This window comes from Callospermophilus lateralis, chromosome 7 (genome assembly GCF_048772815.1).
Source record: "Callospermophilus lateralis isolate mCalLat2 chromosome 7, mCalLat2.hap1, whole genome shotgun sequence".
Classification (NCBI taxonomy): Eukaryota; Metazoa; Chordata; class Mammalia; order Rodentia; family Sciuridae; genus Callospermophilus; species Callospermophilus lateralis.
In genome coordinates, this window is record NC_135311.1 from 110663496 (window position 1) to 110681546 (window position 18051).

Genomic DNA, 18051 nt, shown 5'->3' on the forward strand with positions numbered 1-18051 from the left:
CCCCACCTTCTTCACCCCTCAATCATTCCTGTAGAATCCATCCTGAGAATCTCCCTTTAAAGATTTCTTGAATTTTCTCATCTCCACCTCCTGTGTTATCTCCTACTCATCCTTCCAGGCCTAATCGAAAAAGCTTTCCCTCCCTCCCTTCCATCTCTGTATCCTCATTATAGTTAGTACAAGTTTTTATCAGTGAGCTGATGACTCCAGGTTGAGGCCATGTATGAGTCATTTGGGTGAACCCAGAGCCCAGCATGGTGCTTGGCATAGGCAAGACATCCCTGAGAGTTTCTTTAATGGCTCTCCCTACTTTGGTTGTCACTGCTCTAGTTCATAATCTTATTAGCTTTCTCAATTTGCACCTGTCTCTCAGCTCATCTTTTAGTCTCCAGTTTGTCTTCTTGCAACCCCTCCTCCACACAATTCACTCAGTATGATCTCTCTTTTGTTCAAAATTAACCCTATTTCCCCTTCTTTAAATCCTTCAGTAGATTTCCACCTAGAAGATCTACACAGTGACACAGACCTACCCTGCTCTACCCTATCTCTAGACATTTCTTCCATACCTACTCCCTCCTTTTGCCCTCCTGACACTGTAGCTTTTTGAGCATCCATGCTCTGCACTCAGGGATAGATACTCCATGCCCCATGCCCCCCAGTTCCCTTCTTTAACTTGTTAAGGACTGGCAAGCCTTCATTTTTCCTTCCAGGTCATTCTTCCTCCCCATCTCCTAGAGTCTTGAGTTTGTTGCCTCCTCTGAGTTTTCAATAGTTCCCTGGCTTCCCTCTGATCACATGTATTTTTATTGTTTGGTGAGGCATCTCTATTCAGTCACCCAGCAAAAGGTCTAGCATGAAGGAAATACCAGTAAAGGAGAAGGACATTGTGAGGGAAGCCTTAAGCCCAGTACAGGGTTGGGAAACTTCTATAGTTTGGATCTGGAATGCCCCCCAGAGGCCCAGGTGTTAGTCTTGGTGTTATTGGGAGGTGGTAGAATCTTTAGAAATTGAGGCCTAGTGGGAAATCCTCCATCACTGGGGGTGTGCCCTGAAGGGGATTTGGGGACTCCTGTCTATCTTTTTTTCTTTTTTCTTTGGCTTTTTGGGCATGAAGTGAACTGGTAAACTCCTCCTTCTCCCATACTCCTCCTCCTTCTCCACCCCCCCACCCTTTTGTGTGTGTGTGTGTGTGTGTTGCTGGGGATTTAAACCAGAGGCGATCTACCACTAAGCTACATACCCAGTTCTTATTATTTATGTTATTATTTTGTTTTTTATTTTGAGACAGGGTCATGCTACTGACCTTGAACTTAAAGCCCTCTTGCCTTATCCTCCCAAGTAGCTGGGATTGTAGGCATGCCCTACCATAAACAAATTATGTTTGTCATAATTTGTATGTTCTCAGAAAAGTCACTTCCATTCTCTACACCTGTTTCCTTAATAATAAATTGGGGGCAATGAGTCCTAGTTTATATGGTTGCCAGGAGGGTTAAGGGGGGTAATGGTTAAAAGGGTTAGGCACCTAGCAGGAGCTAAGTAAATGGGAATCCAAATTGGAAACCAGTACCCCCTGCTTTTAAGTACTAGTTCGACAATTTTTTAAAACCTTATTTTTGGTACTGGGGATCTAGGGATGCTGAACTACATCCTCCATCCTTTTTTATTTTGAATTTTGAGACAGGATCTTGCTAAATTGCTGAGGCTGGCCTTGAACCTGCATGCCTCCTGGCTCAGCCTCTGGAGTCACTGTTAAAATAAGCCAGGCATGCACCACCATGCCTGGCTTACTTTAACAATTTTAAAAATCTAGCAAAACTGTAACTACTACTTGCCAGGCATTGTATAAAGAGTAGGGGATGCCTAGCTAGTTCCTGGGTTACTTTCTGCTTCATTTCCTACCAGTTCCCCTTTCCAACAGCACATCCAGGGAGTAGTTAGTATTCAGTTAGCATTGTACTTTCTAAAAATAAATAAATAAATAAAAGAACTATTTACAGGTCCTCGGACATATCATTCTGTGTTGTACTTCTCTGTCTTTCCTACATAGTACTACATGCCCTGCATAGTACTGAATACCCTTTCTTCCTTGTTCATCAAATGAAATTTGCTGTTTTTCCTTCCTTTCACTGTGCTATTTTAAAAATTTATTTATACCCATGTCATAGCACTGGGCCATAATTATCTATTTGCAAGTCTAACCCCTTGAAGGCAAGGACACTGGGCTGAATATGAGTGGTACTAGATAAACCTTTGAGTAAAGGAAGGATAAGACAAGGTCTTTGCCTTGGAGGAACTCCAAGTGGAGTGAAGAGTCAGATTCATGATAGATTAAAAGTGGCCACAGTCCTTTGTAGCTTTTCCTCTTGAGAGCTGGATTTCCTCATCCCTTGATTAAGGGCTAGCTTTGTGACTTGCCTAATAGAAACTTATGGAAATCATGTTGTGTGAGTTCCAGATCTAGCTTTGGACTTGCAACTTTGGCCTTTACCCTCTTGGTGGGACATTTCCAGGAGGCTTCTAAGAAGCCAAGAGGTTACCCGGAAGAGGACCAGGGCACTCCAATTTCCCAGACATGTCATGGGACCATTTTGGACCTTCTAGCCCAGCCAGTCCTTAGCTGAATGAGCTGCATAAGTGAGGAAGTGCCCAGTAAACCCACAGAACAAAAGAAATAATAAGTGGCCAATGGGTTTTGGGATAGTTTGTTAGGCGTCAATAGATGACTGAAACATACCTAAACAGTTGATCATAACATAGGGTGACAGGGGCAATAACAAGGACACAGGGGTCATGAGAAAAGACCACCAAGTCTTTTGGAGATGGTATTTGGGCAGGATGTTGAAGGATAATTAGAAATTTGATATGGTAGGGTAAAATAGCACTGTTAGAAGAAGCAGCTGTGTAAAGATAAGGAGGCAAAAAAGGAAAGGCACAGGGCAGCTGGGTAGCATTGAGTCAATGAACATAGGCCATGGGACTCATGGAGGGGAGTAGCAGAAATGGAAGCTGGAAATACAGGTTGAATTTAAATCACAGAAGGTCTTGTTATGCAGAGGATCTTGAACTTTATTTTATAGGAAGTCACTTAATTTGATTTGTCCTTTAAGAGGTAAACTTAGAGTATAGACGGGGTCTTGGGTTTTAACCTGAGAAGCATCTAGATAGGCTCTAGAGTTTTCCTCACTTCCTGAGTTAGTTGCATGTACAATGCTGTGTATGAATGTGTGTGATCATACATGTATTTTTTTTTTAGGCAAGAAACTTTTCTGGTATTCTGTCGAGAATAAAAGATACACCAACATTTTGGGGGTAGGAACAGGTGTGTGTGTGTCAAGGAATTGAGGTGATTTTTGCCTGATGGCTATTCTTTTCCTAGTTCAGCAGATGGTGAGACTGATGCTGTGAGAGAAGTAGGGCCTCTAAAAGCAGGGCTCTGCTTAGCCTTTACAGTGAAACTCTCCAGGACAGAGCCTCGTCTTCCTCTCAGACAAGGATGCCCAAGAGGTCATTTCTCTACCTCACATCAGGGTTTTCTGGATCAGGGCAACGTCTCCTTGGGGGCTGACTGGGCTGCTGCTCTCAAATCAGGATTCATGAGGGTGGGGCTTCCTCTCCAGCACTGGCACTTGGGCTACTCAGTTCAAGCTCTACACAAAGGCATTTATTGGAGGAGGTGCCAGTGGAGGCTGGTGTCAAGCCCACACTTGGCACTCCTCTCTCCAAGCTCTGCACCCTGATTCCACACTGTGTCAGCTGGGAGGACAGAGTGCCTGAGAGGACACGTTTCTCTAGTTCCCACCAAGGTTTGGTGTGAGCCAGCAGGGACCCTGGCTCTCCACTGCAGCTTATCACTCCCTACTGTTTTGCCTCTCCACCAGAGCAGGGCTGTGTTTCCCTGTTCATACTGGGGATCCCTCAGATGCTCTCCTGCCATTTAGATAAATTTCCTGGAGCAGGCCTTGTTTTCTTCTTTCTGACAGGGGTGCCCAAAGGCAGGGCTCTACCTCTTAGGTAAAAACTTCTGAGGGAAGTTCTTTCTCCTTCCTACTCAAAGAAGTGCCATCTATAGCTAAGCTGTTATCCTTAGGCTCCCTTCGGTTTTTTGCTCTGATCTTTTAGGACTGTGTGATGACTCCCTTCCTGTTTGCCCACAGGCAATATCTATCTACCTGTTTCTCTATACGGGCCTGATACCAAGTTTTGGCAGGATTGACTGTTGATTTGCTGAAGAGATCCTGTGTGTGTTCCCCACTCCCACTCCCCCAGCAGGGATTGAACCACTGAACCCAAATCCCCAGCCCTTTTTATTTTTATTATTACTTTTTATTTTGAGACAGCATCTTGCTAAATTACTTAGGGCCTCACTAAGTTAGTGCGGCTGGTCTTAAATTTGTGATCCTCCTTCCTCAGCCTCCGGGGTTGTTTGGATTATAGGTGTGTGCCTCCATGCCTGGCTACACATCTTGCTTTCGAAGACTAAAATCTTCAGTGATTCTAGCCTATGTCTCTGGCTTTCTTATAAAGCAAAACTCCCTAGGATACTTCCTGGTGGATAGGACACTTGAGAGGTACTCTGAGCCCAGCAGACCCCAGGGGACCTTGGCATCTTTCCTTAAGAACCATCCATCTTTAAGATCCATCCATCAGTGGCACCTGGGCCTTCTGAGTTTACTTAGACACAAGAGGGAACCAAACACAGTTCAGTCCTCTTCTCTGACCTCCCTGGGAGGGGAAAAGCTAGCAACAAGCCTGGTCTTGAAGCTCTCACCTAGATGAACTTCTCTCTCATGGCCACCTGCTACTCCCTCCTCACCTGGTATCTGTCTGAGTGGTGCAGATCATCAGTGGCAGATGAATGTGGTGATGCTGTTGGAGATTCTCCTTCCCTCTTGATGGAAGCAGACAACAGGAGGGACTGGAAGAAGAAAAAAGACAAGTGACCTCAGACCAAATGGGACCTGTAGTCAGTCCCCTGGAGTTACCAGTCCTGTAGAGCTTTTGGGAGTGAAGCAGAAAGAAGTAGGGCAGAGGGACAGAAGGCCACCTTTGAGATTCTGAAGACGTATGGTCAGGCGCAGGAGTATGGTTATGGGAGAGAATGGTTGATTTTAGGTCTAGGTATAGACTCCCCACCACCCCAGAGCATCCAAACCTCCATCCCTGCTGCAGTTAATCTCTGCCCCAGGGAGCTGACACTCTCAGTCCACTCTCTGTGGGCTGAACAGTGGGCAGAACCTGCTTTATTCTCCCTTAGAGAGCAGACACTCTGAAACCCCCATGAAAGGTTGGGGGTAAAACCACATATCTACCACCCTGCCTGCCCCTAATACAGGCTGATGGCAGCCCTCTATGGAGACAGTAAATTAAATAGTATGTATGAGTTTCCCGCGTGCAGCTAGGGATGTACGCTGGGTCCATTTATCCCTGTGCTGTGGCGATGACCCCAGCAAAAACCCCAGCAAAACTAATCCCCCCATGTCAATCCTGCACGGCCTCTTCTACATACGCCTGCAGTTTAGATTAATAAACTGTCTACTTTAAATTGTTTGCGAGCACCACAATTCTAAATACCACATGGCACATTCAGCCTGAGAGCCAGCTCTTGCCAAGGCCTGTTCAGCTGCAAACTGGGGGCCCAGAGGCCTAAAAGCAATCCATACTTCCTCCCCCCACCTTCTCCAGCCTGCACAGCTCTGAGCAGGAAGCACACAATTCCCTAGGAGTCCTCCCCAGCCTAGAAAGCCATGCCAAATCGCCAGTGACAGCCCAAAGAAAGCAATTTGGGAAAGATGGAGCAACCATTTATCCTTCATCTCCGACTGAGCCTTAGGATGTGACCCGCATGCGGTGGCCATGTTGCACATCCTCAAGCAAGGGCTCTGGGAAGGGAAGGGGCAGCTGCTGATCTGGCAGGGATCCCTGACTCGCCCACGGCCCAGAGAGGAGGCTGCAGAGAGCCTGGAGTGGGATTCCCTGCAACTGGCATCTCCTTTTTCACCCACCCAAGCCCAAAAGGAGGCCTGTGGGCAACTCAGCCCTAGATCAGAAAGAAGGTGATGTCAGGCAATGTCCTTCTACTCTGGTCCCAACGCTGAGGAGGGTGAACAATGTGGGTCCCCCACCATGAAAAACTCATGCTTGTGTGCGCTTTCTCTCTCTCCCTCCCTTCCTTCCTCTCTCTTTTTCTCTGGGTTAGAAGCCCTGAGAGGCCTCAGCATTACACCTGGGGCAAGCAGAATAAAAAAAGGTCACTGGCGCTTTTTAAACATGGACCAAAAAGCAGTAAAATGTGTTTTGAAAAAAAAATCTCGGCATTAAATCATGACTTTTTGCCTGGCTCTTCGCCTCATTAAAAGTGGCCTTTTGGAAGGTAAAATTATCATTGTAAGCGATAAGATCTTTAAGAAAATAATTCACGGCTTCTTCACCCTTTAATATGATAGCCGCCACCGGCTAATTTTTTTCTTAATGGCAACGAGGCCATCAATCTTGTCTAAGGCCTCCTCGCCCTCTCCTCCTCCTCCCTCCCGCCTTCTCCCTATCTTCCTAGTCTCTTGCTTCAACCTTCTGCCTCCTACCTCTTTCCCCCATGACCTGCTTCCCTAAAGCTGAGGTCAAGGCCAAGGATAGGTCAGAAACTGTTCAGCTGTGAGGGTTAAGCGTATATCTGGAAGTGGGTGAGCAAGTGTCTCTTGTCTCATCTGGTGGCCACTCTTCCTGTGTATGTGGTTGTGGGAATGTGCCCAAGTTTAAGACTTCCTGTGTGTGTATTCTGACCAGGCTTTGTGTATGGGTCTGCATATGTGGGAGGTAGGAATGGATGCAGATTTTCAGGATTTGGCCTTAGAATATTTGGCCTTTCTGGTGTCCAAGATCCCAAACCTTCCAGCCATGCTCAGATGTCAGATGTCACTGGTGTATTGGCCAATGTGCAAGTTTTGTCATGACCTTCCTTAACCACACCATTCAATGCTGCAGGCTGGGCTGAGCTTGGCCAGTGTGGCTCCCTACCTCTGTGAGTCACAGTTGCCTGGCTTTCCCACCTTTCTCTTTGGGGCTGGCAGGCCTTTGCCTCCTTGGCCAGGGCCTGCACCAGTCCAAAGCTGGGCTCAGTTCTCTGCTTCTCCTCTTCCAGCTGACTGCAGCTGAGAGACTTCTAAAATGAAGGTGCCAAGTTCACCTTTATCCTTTGTAAAGGCCTGCAGAGTAGTGAGGCCAACCCTGCAGAAGTGAAACCTATCACTTTGGCTCTTTTTCCCAAAACGACCCTCTCAAAGGTCATCAATGACTTTAAGTCTTCCGAATACAGTGGGTCCCTCACCAGCCTTTCCCTTTTGCATTGCTGAGCACCCATACATTCCAAAACATTTTTTTCCTTAAGATCTCAGGATACTATGTTCTCCTGTGGTCCTCCTAACACACTAACTGTCCCTCCTGTATCTCCTTCCCAGCCTTCTGGACCTCACCTTGACTGGAAGTGCAGGATTCCTGAGATTCCCTGAGCTTCAACACCCATGCCTCACTCTCTATAATATGCACTAAGAGGGGGTTATTTTGAAAACTTATAAGAAGGGCAACCTTATGCTGGGGGTGGAGCAGGGGATACTTATCGGTAAGGGCTTAGTGTTCCCCTCCAGGTCCTCATCCCTTCCAAATCATCATCTTTGGAGAAGTACCATCTTCCTCTGTAGGGAGTTCTCAGCATTAAATTATGTTATTGTACTAAGTTTCTCTGGCCCCTCCTTTGAGATAGATACTCGCCCTTCATGTTTCCTTTCTCCATCTGATGCTTTCAAGGTTCTCTTCCATAATGTGTGTTTAGAGGGGCAGACTGTCTCCTTCGATCACCAACATCCTCTCTGGTTCCTTATTGCATTGCACATACACCCAGTGGTCTGGCTTCTAAGGCCTTGCACTGTCTTTAACTCGATTTCTATATTTTTCTTCACCTGCTACAGCTCATCTTCCTCCTTTTAGTCTCCCAGCCTTAGTGTTTGGGTTGCCCATATCCCCAAGCCACTCTTGACTCTGATCCCTCTCCTTCCTCCTAGGAGGAAGTCAGATGAGACACCCCCACCCCCACCCCCCCCACACAGTAGCTCTAGGCCTTAGGTTGATGTTCAAACCCAGGAGACACTGAGTATCCAGGAGGAGCTCCTTTCTCTCAGGAAGAACCAGATCTGGGTAGAATTAGGTCAGGATGGACAGGAGGAAAACATAATTGACCACCTACCTTGGGGGTGCCTGGAGCCATGGCATCCTTCAGAAGGGAATTCTTGCTGCCAAGAAAGAAGAAAACAGGGTTGATCGTTATACCTGCTGCCCAGGGTATGTAAAGCTAAAGTACCAAGAAGAACCTAAGAGAGATGGTATAGCCAGCCTTACCCATCCAGCTTAGCCAAATACCACCCAACCTATTCTACACAGTGGCCTGGCCTACCTTATCAGCCTTTATCTGGGGCCAAAGGCCATGCTGATCACTGGTAGAGAGATACACATACAAGGCATGGGAGACTCCTCAGTGGATCTGAGGAAAGGAACTTTACCTGACTCCTGGGATTAGCCCTAAAAATTCTGCCTGCCTAGGAGGCTTCCTTTCTTTCCCCACGCCCTGTCCCCAGCCTGTTCTTATCTCCTATGGGATTGGGGTGATGAAGCTGACATGGCTCTTGTCAATTCTCCCTCCAACACGCTGCAAACTGTGTTAGGCCAGGAATGATCTCCCCCTGATTCAATTTGTCAGCCCCAGGCCCTCCGGCATCGGGCGCGGCAGGCGGGCGGGAGCTGGGCCCTGAAATATGGTGGGCAGCTCAGAGCAGGCGGGGGCCGGGGCGGGAGGTGATGGATGGGCTGTGGGGGAGGCGAGGACTGTGTTTAATAACAAAATTGGTATGCAAGGCCACATCCTGCGCTAAGCATGAGTGATCCAGAGCCACAAAGTATTACAAATCCCCGCTAAACAGATGCTGACAATGGAACAAGACGTATCAAATCAGATCCACTTCAGAAACATTAATATCCCTGTTCCTGTCCCTCCCTGCCTGCTGCCCCCGCTACGCTCACCACATCTGTGCTCACACATTTGCTTGAGTGCCCACACACACACACACACACACACACACACACACACACAAATACATGTATACAGAGGTGCTGGCCAATACATGTACGAAGGCAGATGCAGCCCATTTTTATAGGGTCTCCATATAGACACACATACATGTGGAGCACATCCATGGAAACATCCAGGAGGCACAAAAGATATACACACATCCAATGCAGAATATGTGAGATGTATATGAATATACTAAGTGTGTTTACCTAGGGAATACCCACAAGAGCTTGGCTAGTATGCACAAGGCCCTGGGTTCAATCCCCAATACCCCAGGATGGCTTAAAGAACCCCAAAAAAACAAAAAACAAAATAAAACAAAAAAACATAGGAAACACCAACAGATGTTCTTAGACATCCACAGGGTCAAACTTAGACACACCCAATGTGCAAGTAAAACACAAGCAGATTTGGATAAAGTAGTGACCTCAATGATGGGGAGGGCTGTTTGCCAGTCCAGGGAGTATTTCTGTGTGTGTATGTGTGTGTGTGTGTGTGTATTGCAGTTCTGGGCATAAAATCTAGGGTCTTACATATGCCAGGCAAATACTCTACTATTGAATTAAACCCCCAGTCCCTGGAGATAGTTTTGACTGTTGAAACTTGGGCGGGGAGAGGGGGATTACTACTGGCATCTAGTGGGTAGAAGAAGCTAAACATCCTACAGTATCATGGACAGCTCCTCATAATACAGACTTATCTGACCCAAAGTATCAATAGTGCTGAGGTTGGGACACACATATCCACAGACTATAATGTTGCCAATAGGCATATATACACATGCAGTCACACCTAGAGAGTGCATACAACACAGGGCTGCAGGGTCATAATTCCAGAGATGTGGCCATAAAGACAAATTCAATGCGAGGAAAATCTGCTCATGCATACAGGTCCACATAAACATGCACAGGTGAGACATCCACAGGCACTGACACAAACCAAGATGCACAGTCATCCCCAGAGGTACACACATACACCACAGTGCAGAGGCCTTTGGCTCAGCAAAAGGGTAAAACCAAGGTCTGAGTGTAAGAAAGAGCCATCTACCAGTCAGATCACACAGAGGGGGCTAAGAAGGACAGACAGAAAAGGTCCCATTCAATTACCTTTCATTCCTGTCCATTTTAGGCTTTGATCTAGGCATCGGAGATACAGAGGGGAAACTGAGCTACTCTCGAGGAGCAACTTGTTGGTGAGTTCATGACTTTTATCATTACTATACTCTTCAATTCACTCCGTAAGTAAGTACTAATATCACCTTTCTGCCTACATAGTGAGGCATCTAATGTATACAGTGTGTTTACCAGGCCTTATCCCCAACTGGGATATAAGTAGTATCTAGTTGGATCAAGTAAGAACAGAAAAGGAAAGAATGAACAATTATTGTACACCCACTATATATCATAGTTACAGGCTTCCTTGCACCTCCACAGATACTGGGGATTGAACCCAGGAGTGCTTTACCCCAGAGCTTCATCACTCCCTTTTTGAGACAAGGCCTCACTAAGTTACCCAGACTGGCCTCAAACTTGTGGTCTTCCTACTTCAGTCTCCTGAGTTGCTGGATTTCAGGTGTGCAACACTGTGCCTGCCTAAGACACACAGGCTTTGAATGTCTCATCTCACTGAATCTTCACAAAAACTTTACAAAGTTGACTAATGAGTTATGTGACAACTTTGTGTTCACAGTCTGTGGAGGGTTTGGGATTTGAGTTTGTATCTGACCAAATCTGAAGTGTTGGTTTTTATTTTATTTATTTTTTGAGACAGGGAAGGAGGAGTCTTGTTACATTGCCTAGGCTGGCCCTGAGTTCCTGGGCTCATGAGATCCTGCTGCCTCAGCCTTCCAAGTAGCTGGGACTATAGCCTCCATGCTCACACAAAATGTTCATTTATATATATTTAGTTGTTGATGGACCTTTATAATTATTTTAAAATTTGTTCACTTATACGTGGTGCTGAGAATCAAACCCAGTGTCTCACACATGCTAGGCAAGTGCTCTACCACTGAGCTACAACCCTGGCCCAGAGTGCTTATTTTTATATATATTTTAGTTGTAGTTGGACACAATACCTTTATTTTATTTATTCATTTATTTTTATGTGGTGCTGAGGACCAAACGTAGTGCCTCTTGCGTGCTACGCGGGCGCTCCACTGCTGAGCCAAGACCCCAGCCCCCAGAGTGCTCATTTTTTAATTGCCCACATCATCTTTCTAAGGATATGCAGGGCTCAGGCTTATTTGCAGAACTCTTGAGTTTTTTCTCCTCTGCTTGCTATGTCACTTTGGGGAGGGTCTTACTGACCCTGGGCTTCACTTTGCTGATAAATAGATTTGGGCCATTCAGGGTCAGGATGTCCAGCCTCTTACTTGGTCAAGTTCATGTTCTGGATCTTTTCCTAGCAATGCTCTTTCCTTTCCTTGCATGGAGCTGATACCAGCTCCTATTCTTTCCCTTGCTCTGAGCAAGGGCCCCCCCTACCTTTCCTCCATCAACCCCATCACCTCCAAGTTTCTTTGGTCTCCCAGAGACTGAGGAGTCTGGTGAGGGGCCTGCTTGGAAAGAGAGGTCTGTGCTCTGGGAGCTGTTGGCAGCCCAGCTCCCGCCCAGTCCATCAGCTCTGCCTTCTGTCCCTCCCTGTTTCCACAGCCCGCCCTCAACGATTTCCTCCCTTGCTCAGCCACTCGCTGCCTAGTGATCCATGGGTTTTAAATTATAACTGGGACCCAGGAAATGCGTTCCTAAGTACAATATTCATGGGCTGGGCTGACACTTTTAATTAAGGTGATTTACACTGAATTATCCTTGGAAATAAAGAAATGGTGCACTGCCCGGGAATAAACCATCATCACCAGCCGCCTTTGTAAGTTACACTTCGTTTTAATCTATTTGGGGAATTGTTTATCTAGTTCATTACCCAACCAAACACCGAGGCCGGCCTTAAATAAGGCTTAAGTGGGGGTGAGGGCACTGCCATCTCTACAGCCCGCCTCTCCTCCAGAGTCACCCAGCCTCCATTGGCTTATTTCAGTTCTCTTATAGCTCTGCCCAATGAAGTAGTTCTCCCGCCCAGAAGCCAGCTCTCACAGTAACTCTAGAAGCCTCCGAGAGGAGATCTCTGAGCTCAGGCCCCAAGAAGCCAACCTGCACCTTCAGCTTTGTGCAATCTTGTCATGACTAAAGCTGTTTCTTTCCTCTGGGTGGAAACTCCTGCCTGAGGGCCACAGAGAGGTCTGGGACCTGTTCGTCCATCTTCAGCTCCCATCTATGTTCCCGCTTGTCTCTGTACACATGCAGTTCCTACCCTATCACCATCCCAGACATGTCTTAAGCTCAGCTTGCCCAGAACCCTGCCTGTTGCTTCCTCCTCCCTTCAGATACTTGTTTCTCTGCTACCACCACCCTCTCAATCATCCAGGTTGGAAAGTTTTCTCCAAGTACCCCAGTTAAATCTTCTGATTTCTTCATCCTCCGGGTGTCTCACCATCCCTTCTCCTGCATCCCCACTGCTACTGCCATTGTCCTAGGGCAGGCTCATCAAGCATCCTCTGCACCTGGGCCAACCTCCTCATTTGCCTCCCCGCTTCTGCCCCCAGTCCATACACGCCACTGGCTTCCAGAGCATTTCTTCTGTCGCCCATCTTGCTCTGGGAGAGCTTCCTCCTGGCTCACAAATATTCTCATTACTGCTACTACGTTTAGGACTCCTTCCAGCATGGAATCTGTCCTCAACCGAACATTGACCTTGTTCTATCTGCTAAATCCTGGGGTCTAAAGGAGCCCTTGTGTAGGACTGAGGAAAGACAGGATGGGTTGACGTGAGGAGGGTGTGTGAGCATTGTCTCTGATCTCAGATGTAAAAATGTTTTGAAAAGTCTATGTGCTGTGCCAAAGGAAGTTTTGACTACTTTTTCTGGGAGGGTCTGGCTGGCCATGTACCCGTGGGAATGTGCATCTTTGGGAAGGTGGTTCTTTCAAGGTTGTGTGAGCACATTTATGTATGTGGAAATGAGATTTATGTGCACATCTATGTGTTGTGCCTGGGTTTGTGAAGGGTAAGTTCCCTGATTTTCCTGTGGGCCCCTGGGTGTGACCAAAATAGCATCTGGTTGCCAAAGAGGCCTGCTTTGTGCTGTTGGGTTGACAGAACTGATGGCAGAACAGACCCACCTGGAGAGCCACTCAAGCAGAGCCACGTGGGAGAGAGGCACTCATCCAGGTTGATGCAGGGCACCCTGGCAGCAGCATCCAAAGACTCAGGAGTGGGCCAGTCTAAGGAAAGTTCCCAGAGGCAAAGAAGACAAGGCAGGGTAAGACAGGGAAGGGGTCAGTTGGAAAGCAGAAGGCAAGGGCTATCAGGGGTAAGAAGAGAGAGGAGCAGCTGGGAGAGGGAACAAGGGGAAAAACAAGAGAGAATTGGAGAGCTGGGGAGGAGGCCTTGGTCACAGGCTGTAGATGGCGTATGCCCGCGGTTGGGCTCTGCCCTCTTAAGGGACTCAGTTTCTCCATCTGTGAAATGGCCACTCTAAGGTCCCTCTCTGTCCAGATGCCGATGTTGGGGAGAAGAAAGGAGGGCACGTGTGTCAGAGGCCTTGGTGTCTCATCTTTTCCCAGCCTCCTTTGCTCTCCTTCTGTCCTCCGGAGAGCTGGCAGGGGCGGGGCAAGGACAGCCGAGGCTGGGGCTCCCTCCGCGCCACCCGCCCAGCCCCGCGCACGCACGCGGCCCGTCAGCCCGGAGGGAGCTGACACGCTCCTTGGGAATTTATCACGCACCCAATTACAATGTTAATTGGCAAGTTCCTGAAATCAATTAATTCGCAAATTTTTTCCAATTAAAAATCCAGATAAATCACGAGGGCGGTGGCGGGCCGGTCCAGCCTGCAGTCCAGTGGGCGCAGCGGCCGCAGGGAGGGGAGCGCGGGCGAGGAGAGGGGAGGGGGCGGCGGGCGCGGCTGCCCTTGAACGCCTTTGCCGGCCGGTCCGACTGTCAGCACGCGGGGCGCGGCGGGGCCGAGACAGATAAAACCATCGACCCGTCGCCGCCAGCGCTTCGGCTTTATCGATCCGACGGGAATTTCACTTGCTGTGCAGATCCCGCTGTCCGGCTGTCAGACACCCGCTGGTGGGGAGGGGGGCGTGCCGGGGGCACAGGGCGTGCACGTGTGGAGGGCGGCTTGGGCGAAGGGGGTGCTGGGCAGGACCCGGACGTGAGGGGACAGATGCTGGGGACGCAAGACACAGCCAGAGGGGCAGGAAGCAGATGCGGGGTGGGGAAAGGCACAGGGGTTAAGGGTGTGCAGAAAGGGGATGCTCCTGGGAAGACGTGGGGGATGAGGGATTGTGCAAGGTCCTGGATGGAAGTTGAACAAGGAAGGCTTTGGGCATTAAGGGATGGCCTGGGCAGTACAGGTGTGTGTGTGGGGGGTCCCAATGAAGAGGCAGAAAGAGAGTTCCCATTCTCCAGACCCTCAAGGGTACATTGCCTTCACCAGACTCTGCAGGTCCCTCCATCTCTGCCTCTGTTTTCAGTTTCCTGAGACATCCTCCATTGGGAGCAAATTACACAGAACTCTTCCTGGACAGTGAGGATGTTTCTTTCACTTTCTACCCCTGGCAGGTCAGTCTTGGATGTGTAAGTGTTTGGGGGATGTGGCATTAAGAGCATGGGCACCGGAGTCAGATTTCTTGAGTTTGAATTCTATCTTTACCACTTATTAACTGTGCAATGTTAGTGAAGTCACTTAACCTTTCTGTTTCCTCATCTGTAAAATGGGTAATAATTAGAGTTATGTACCACATAATGATGTTTTGGTCAATGACCCACTGCATGTGTGGCAGTGATCACATATTATGTCACCTAGTGATATTGTAGCCATCTCAGTCCTATAAGTGCATTTTATGATGTTTGCATGACAAAACTAGCATAAGGACACACTTCTTAGAACATAGCCCCATCATTAAGTAACATACAACTGTTCCACTTACCCCAAAGGGTTGCTGTGAAGATTAAATAAATTAAGGCAATGTAAAGTAGTTGGCACATAGTGAATGTTCAATAAGGATTATTATTAGTAGTAGTCTTCTTTGGGGGTTTTAAAGTATGCCCACAAATTCTTTTGATACTCTTCCTTTCAAGAAGCAGAGCTTATAGAGCTTAATTTTCCTCCCTTGAGGGACTGGACTTGGTGACCTGCTTCTATTGAATAGAATAGCATATAGGGGAAGCGATAGTGTGTGAATTCCTAGACTATGAAAGGCATTGTGGCTTCCCTTGGATTACATGTTTGTGGGAATTCAACTGCCATGTCAGAGGGAAACTCAAGCATCCCTCAGAGAGACCTACATGTCAAGGAACTGAGGTGTCCTGCCAACAACCATGTGAGTCCGCCATGTTAGAAACAGATCCTACCATCCCAGTCAGATTTTCAGATGACCACAGTCTTGATTAACATCTTGAGACTGTGGCCTCATGAGACGCCTCATGAAACCAGTAGCCACAACTACCCACAACCACTCAGCTGAGCTGCACTAGAATTGATGATCTACAGAAACTGAGATTATAAATGTTTTAAGCCACTAGATTTGGGGATAATTTATAACATAGAAATTGACAACTAATACTTCTTCCTTCAGTGTTCTTCCCTCAGAGCTGGGCACAGTGGCACATGCTTGTAATCCCAGCTACTAGGGAGACTCAGGCAAGAGGATTACAAGTTTGAGGCTAGCAAGGGTAACTTAGTGGGAGCTTGTCTCAATATAAAAAGGGCTGGGGATGTACTTCAGTGGTAGAACACCTCTGGATTCAATCTCTTGTACACACACACACACACACACACACACAGCCTCCTCCTTCAGGAAGCCTCCTTTACTTTGTGCTGGGTTGGGTGCCTCCATGATACCCCCACAGCTCCAGCTTTTCCCATATAGCAGCTTCTTTGCTTTGGGGTTTGTAGTGCCTGACTCTGTATTCTCATATTCTGAGCTTCCCAGGACAGGGACCATTTTGGATCTTTTGCACCCTGCATGGGAGGTTAGGTGGGAGAGTAGAAGGAAAGCAGATCATTCAAGTTTGATGACTTGAACTAAATAAAAAGCAGTGGGATAGGGAGAACCCCCTGTTCTCTTCTATGATATGACCTTGCCACTCCTCCCATCAAAAGGGGCACTTTTCCTTTTTTCCTTGCATCTAGGTGGGCTAATACTGCATTCATCAATAGAGTAGATGTGGAAGTGACATTAAATGACTTCTGAGGCTAGGTTATAAAAGGTGATTTAGCTTCCATCTCATTGGCTGGGACATTTGCTTTTGGAGTCCTAAAAATCTACCTATCCCAAGGTTATTAAGCTGAGAAAGGCCAGGCCATATGGGAAAGTCATGTGCAGGTGCTTTGGTCCCAGCCCCATTTGAGGTCCCAGCTGATAGCCAGCATCAACCTCCAGATGATCCCAGCTCCCAGCCACTGAATCTTTCCCTAGACCTCTGGAGCAGACACTATCCCCTCTGTGCCCTGTCTGAATTCCTGACCCCACAGATTACACAAGCATAATGGAATAGCTGCTTTATATTGCTAAGATTTGAGATAAGTTTTTATACCTCTCCTCTGCTCCCCTCAGGGTCCAGCTCCTCCTCAGGGTCCTTGAGGAGATTGAGCCTCCTGTCTGTGGGGTGGGAACACACCTGAGCACATTCTCAAGATTGTTACCTCTCAGTCCTTGAGATTGATGGAGATGGTACTGCTCACTCGCCTGGAAGGCAGAACCAGGCTGAACTTCTGATGGGGCTGCCAGGTCTCATACCAGCTTCTTTATTCTGCCCCGAAGCCTTACATGGCAATAGTAAGCCTGGGGCAGTAACTATGGCAGTACTAGGCCTAGGGCAGTGACTCACTCCTTTCCAACTCCTCTTCTTATCTTTGAGGCTGGGGCCCAAGGGGTCACTCTCCTCCTACTCTCCAGTACCATTCAGCTGGAGGATCTGAGGATTGAAAGCTGAGTGGTGGAGAATGACAGCAGGATCCTGGCTTCTCCCTAGAGGCTGGGGTGTGGCCAGGTGGCTGCTCCTGAAACCTGGTGGCTGGAGCTTCAGTGAAATCCTCCAGTGTGCAGGCTCCCCACAGGGGACTTACCTGGTGGGCAGCTGGGCCAGCTGCTCCAGTTCTTGTTCCATATGTTCTTGTAACTCGCTGGGCCTCAGCAGGACCTGGCAGATGGGGCAGATCGGGGCCTGGCTGTCAAACAATGCTGCTGCTTTCTTCTTACCTGGCAGGGGAAGGATAGACATGCATTAGCTGTTCCAGTCCCTGTAGGAAAACTCAGCCATATTGGCTACCACCCCCTAGGGCTTCTTCTTCTTCTTCTTTTTAAAATATTTTTTATTAGTTATTGGTGGACCTTTGCTTATTTATTTACTTATATGTGGTGCTAAGAATCGAACCCAGTGCCTCACACATGCTAGACAAGCGCTGTACCACTGAGCCACAACCCCAGCTCCTCCTAGGGCTTCTTGATCTAGAAGAGTGGTGAGTCGGAGGGTCTGAAAGCCCACAAACATCACTCATTTTTGAGCTCCAGATGCTGTGGCCATAAATGGTGCCTCCTCAGCTAGCTGCCCCTCTTGGAAGTCTATTGGGACACAATGCTCTGTGCAATCAAACTTGATCACTCCATTTCACACATGTTTAATCATACCATCACCCAGAATATCTAGAGGTTCCCTGACTTTCTCCTTTCTTCATTGATTTCACAGTTATCAGATCCGGAGAAGAAAGACAAGAGAGGGAGAAAGGATAATGGTTTCTGCAGTCATTCAACAACTATTCCCTCATACTCACTCCAAAATAGACATGTGCAGAACAGTGTCATCCTAGAATGGAATCAGATCTAGTCCCTGCCCTTGAGGACCTTGCAATCAAGTGGGAAAGACCAACAGAGTCTAGA

At 47.8% G+C, this 18051-nt stretch overlaps 1 protein-coding gene across 2 annotated transcripts in view; it reads right to left on the reverse strand.

Annotated features, from left to right (window-relative positions):
• The window catches only part of Rnf220 (ring finger protein 220), a 212544-nt gene that overhangs the window by 19703 nt on the left and 174790 nt on the right, over positions 1 to 18051 (reverse strand). For both annotated transcript variants that reach the window (XM_076860571.1, XM_076860570.1), the window contains exons 2-4: positions 17241 to 17373; positions 8234 to 8279; positions 4814 to 4915 (exon numbers count right to left, since the gene is read on the reverse strand). In XM_076860571.1, the coding sequence (XP_076716686.1) occupies positions 4814 to 4915; positions 8234 to 8279; positions 17241 to 17373 (281 nt within the window). The remainder of the gene's footprint in view (positions 1 to 4813; positions 4916 to 8233; positions 8280 to 17240; positions 17374 to 18051) is intronic.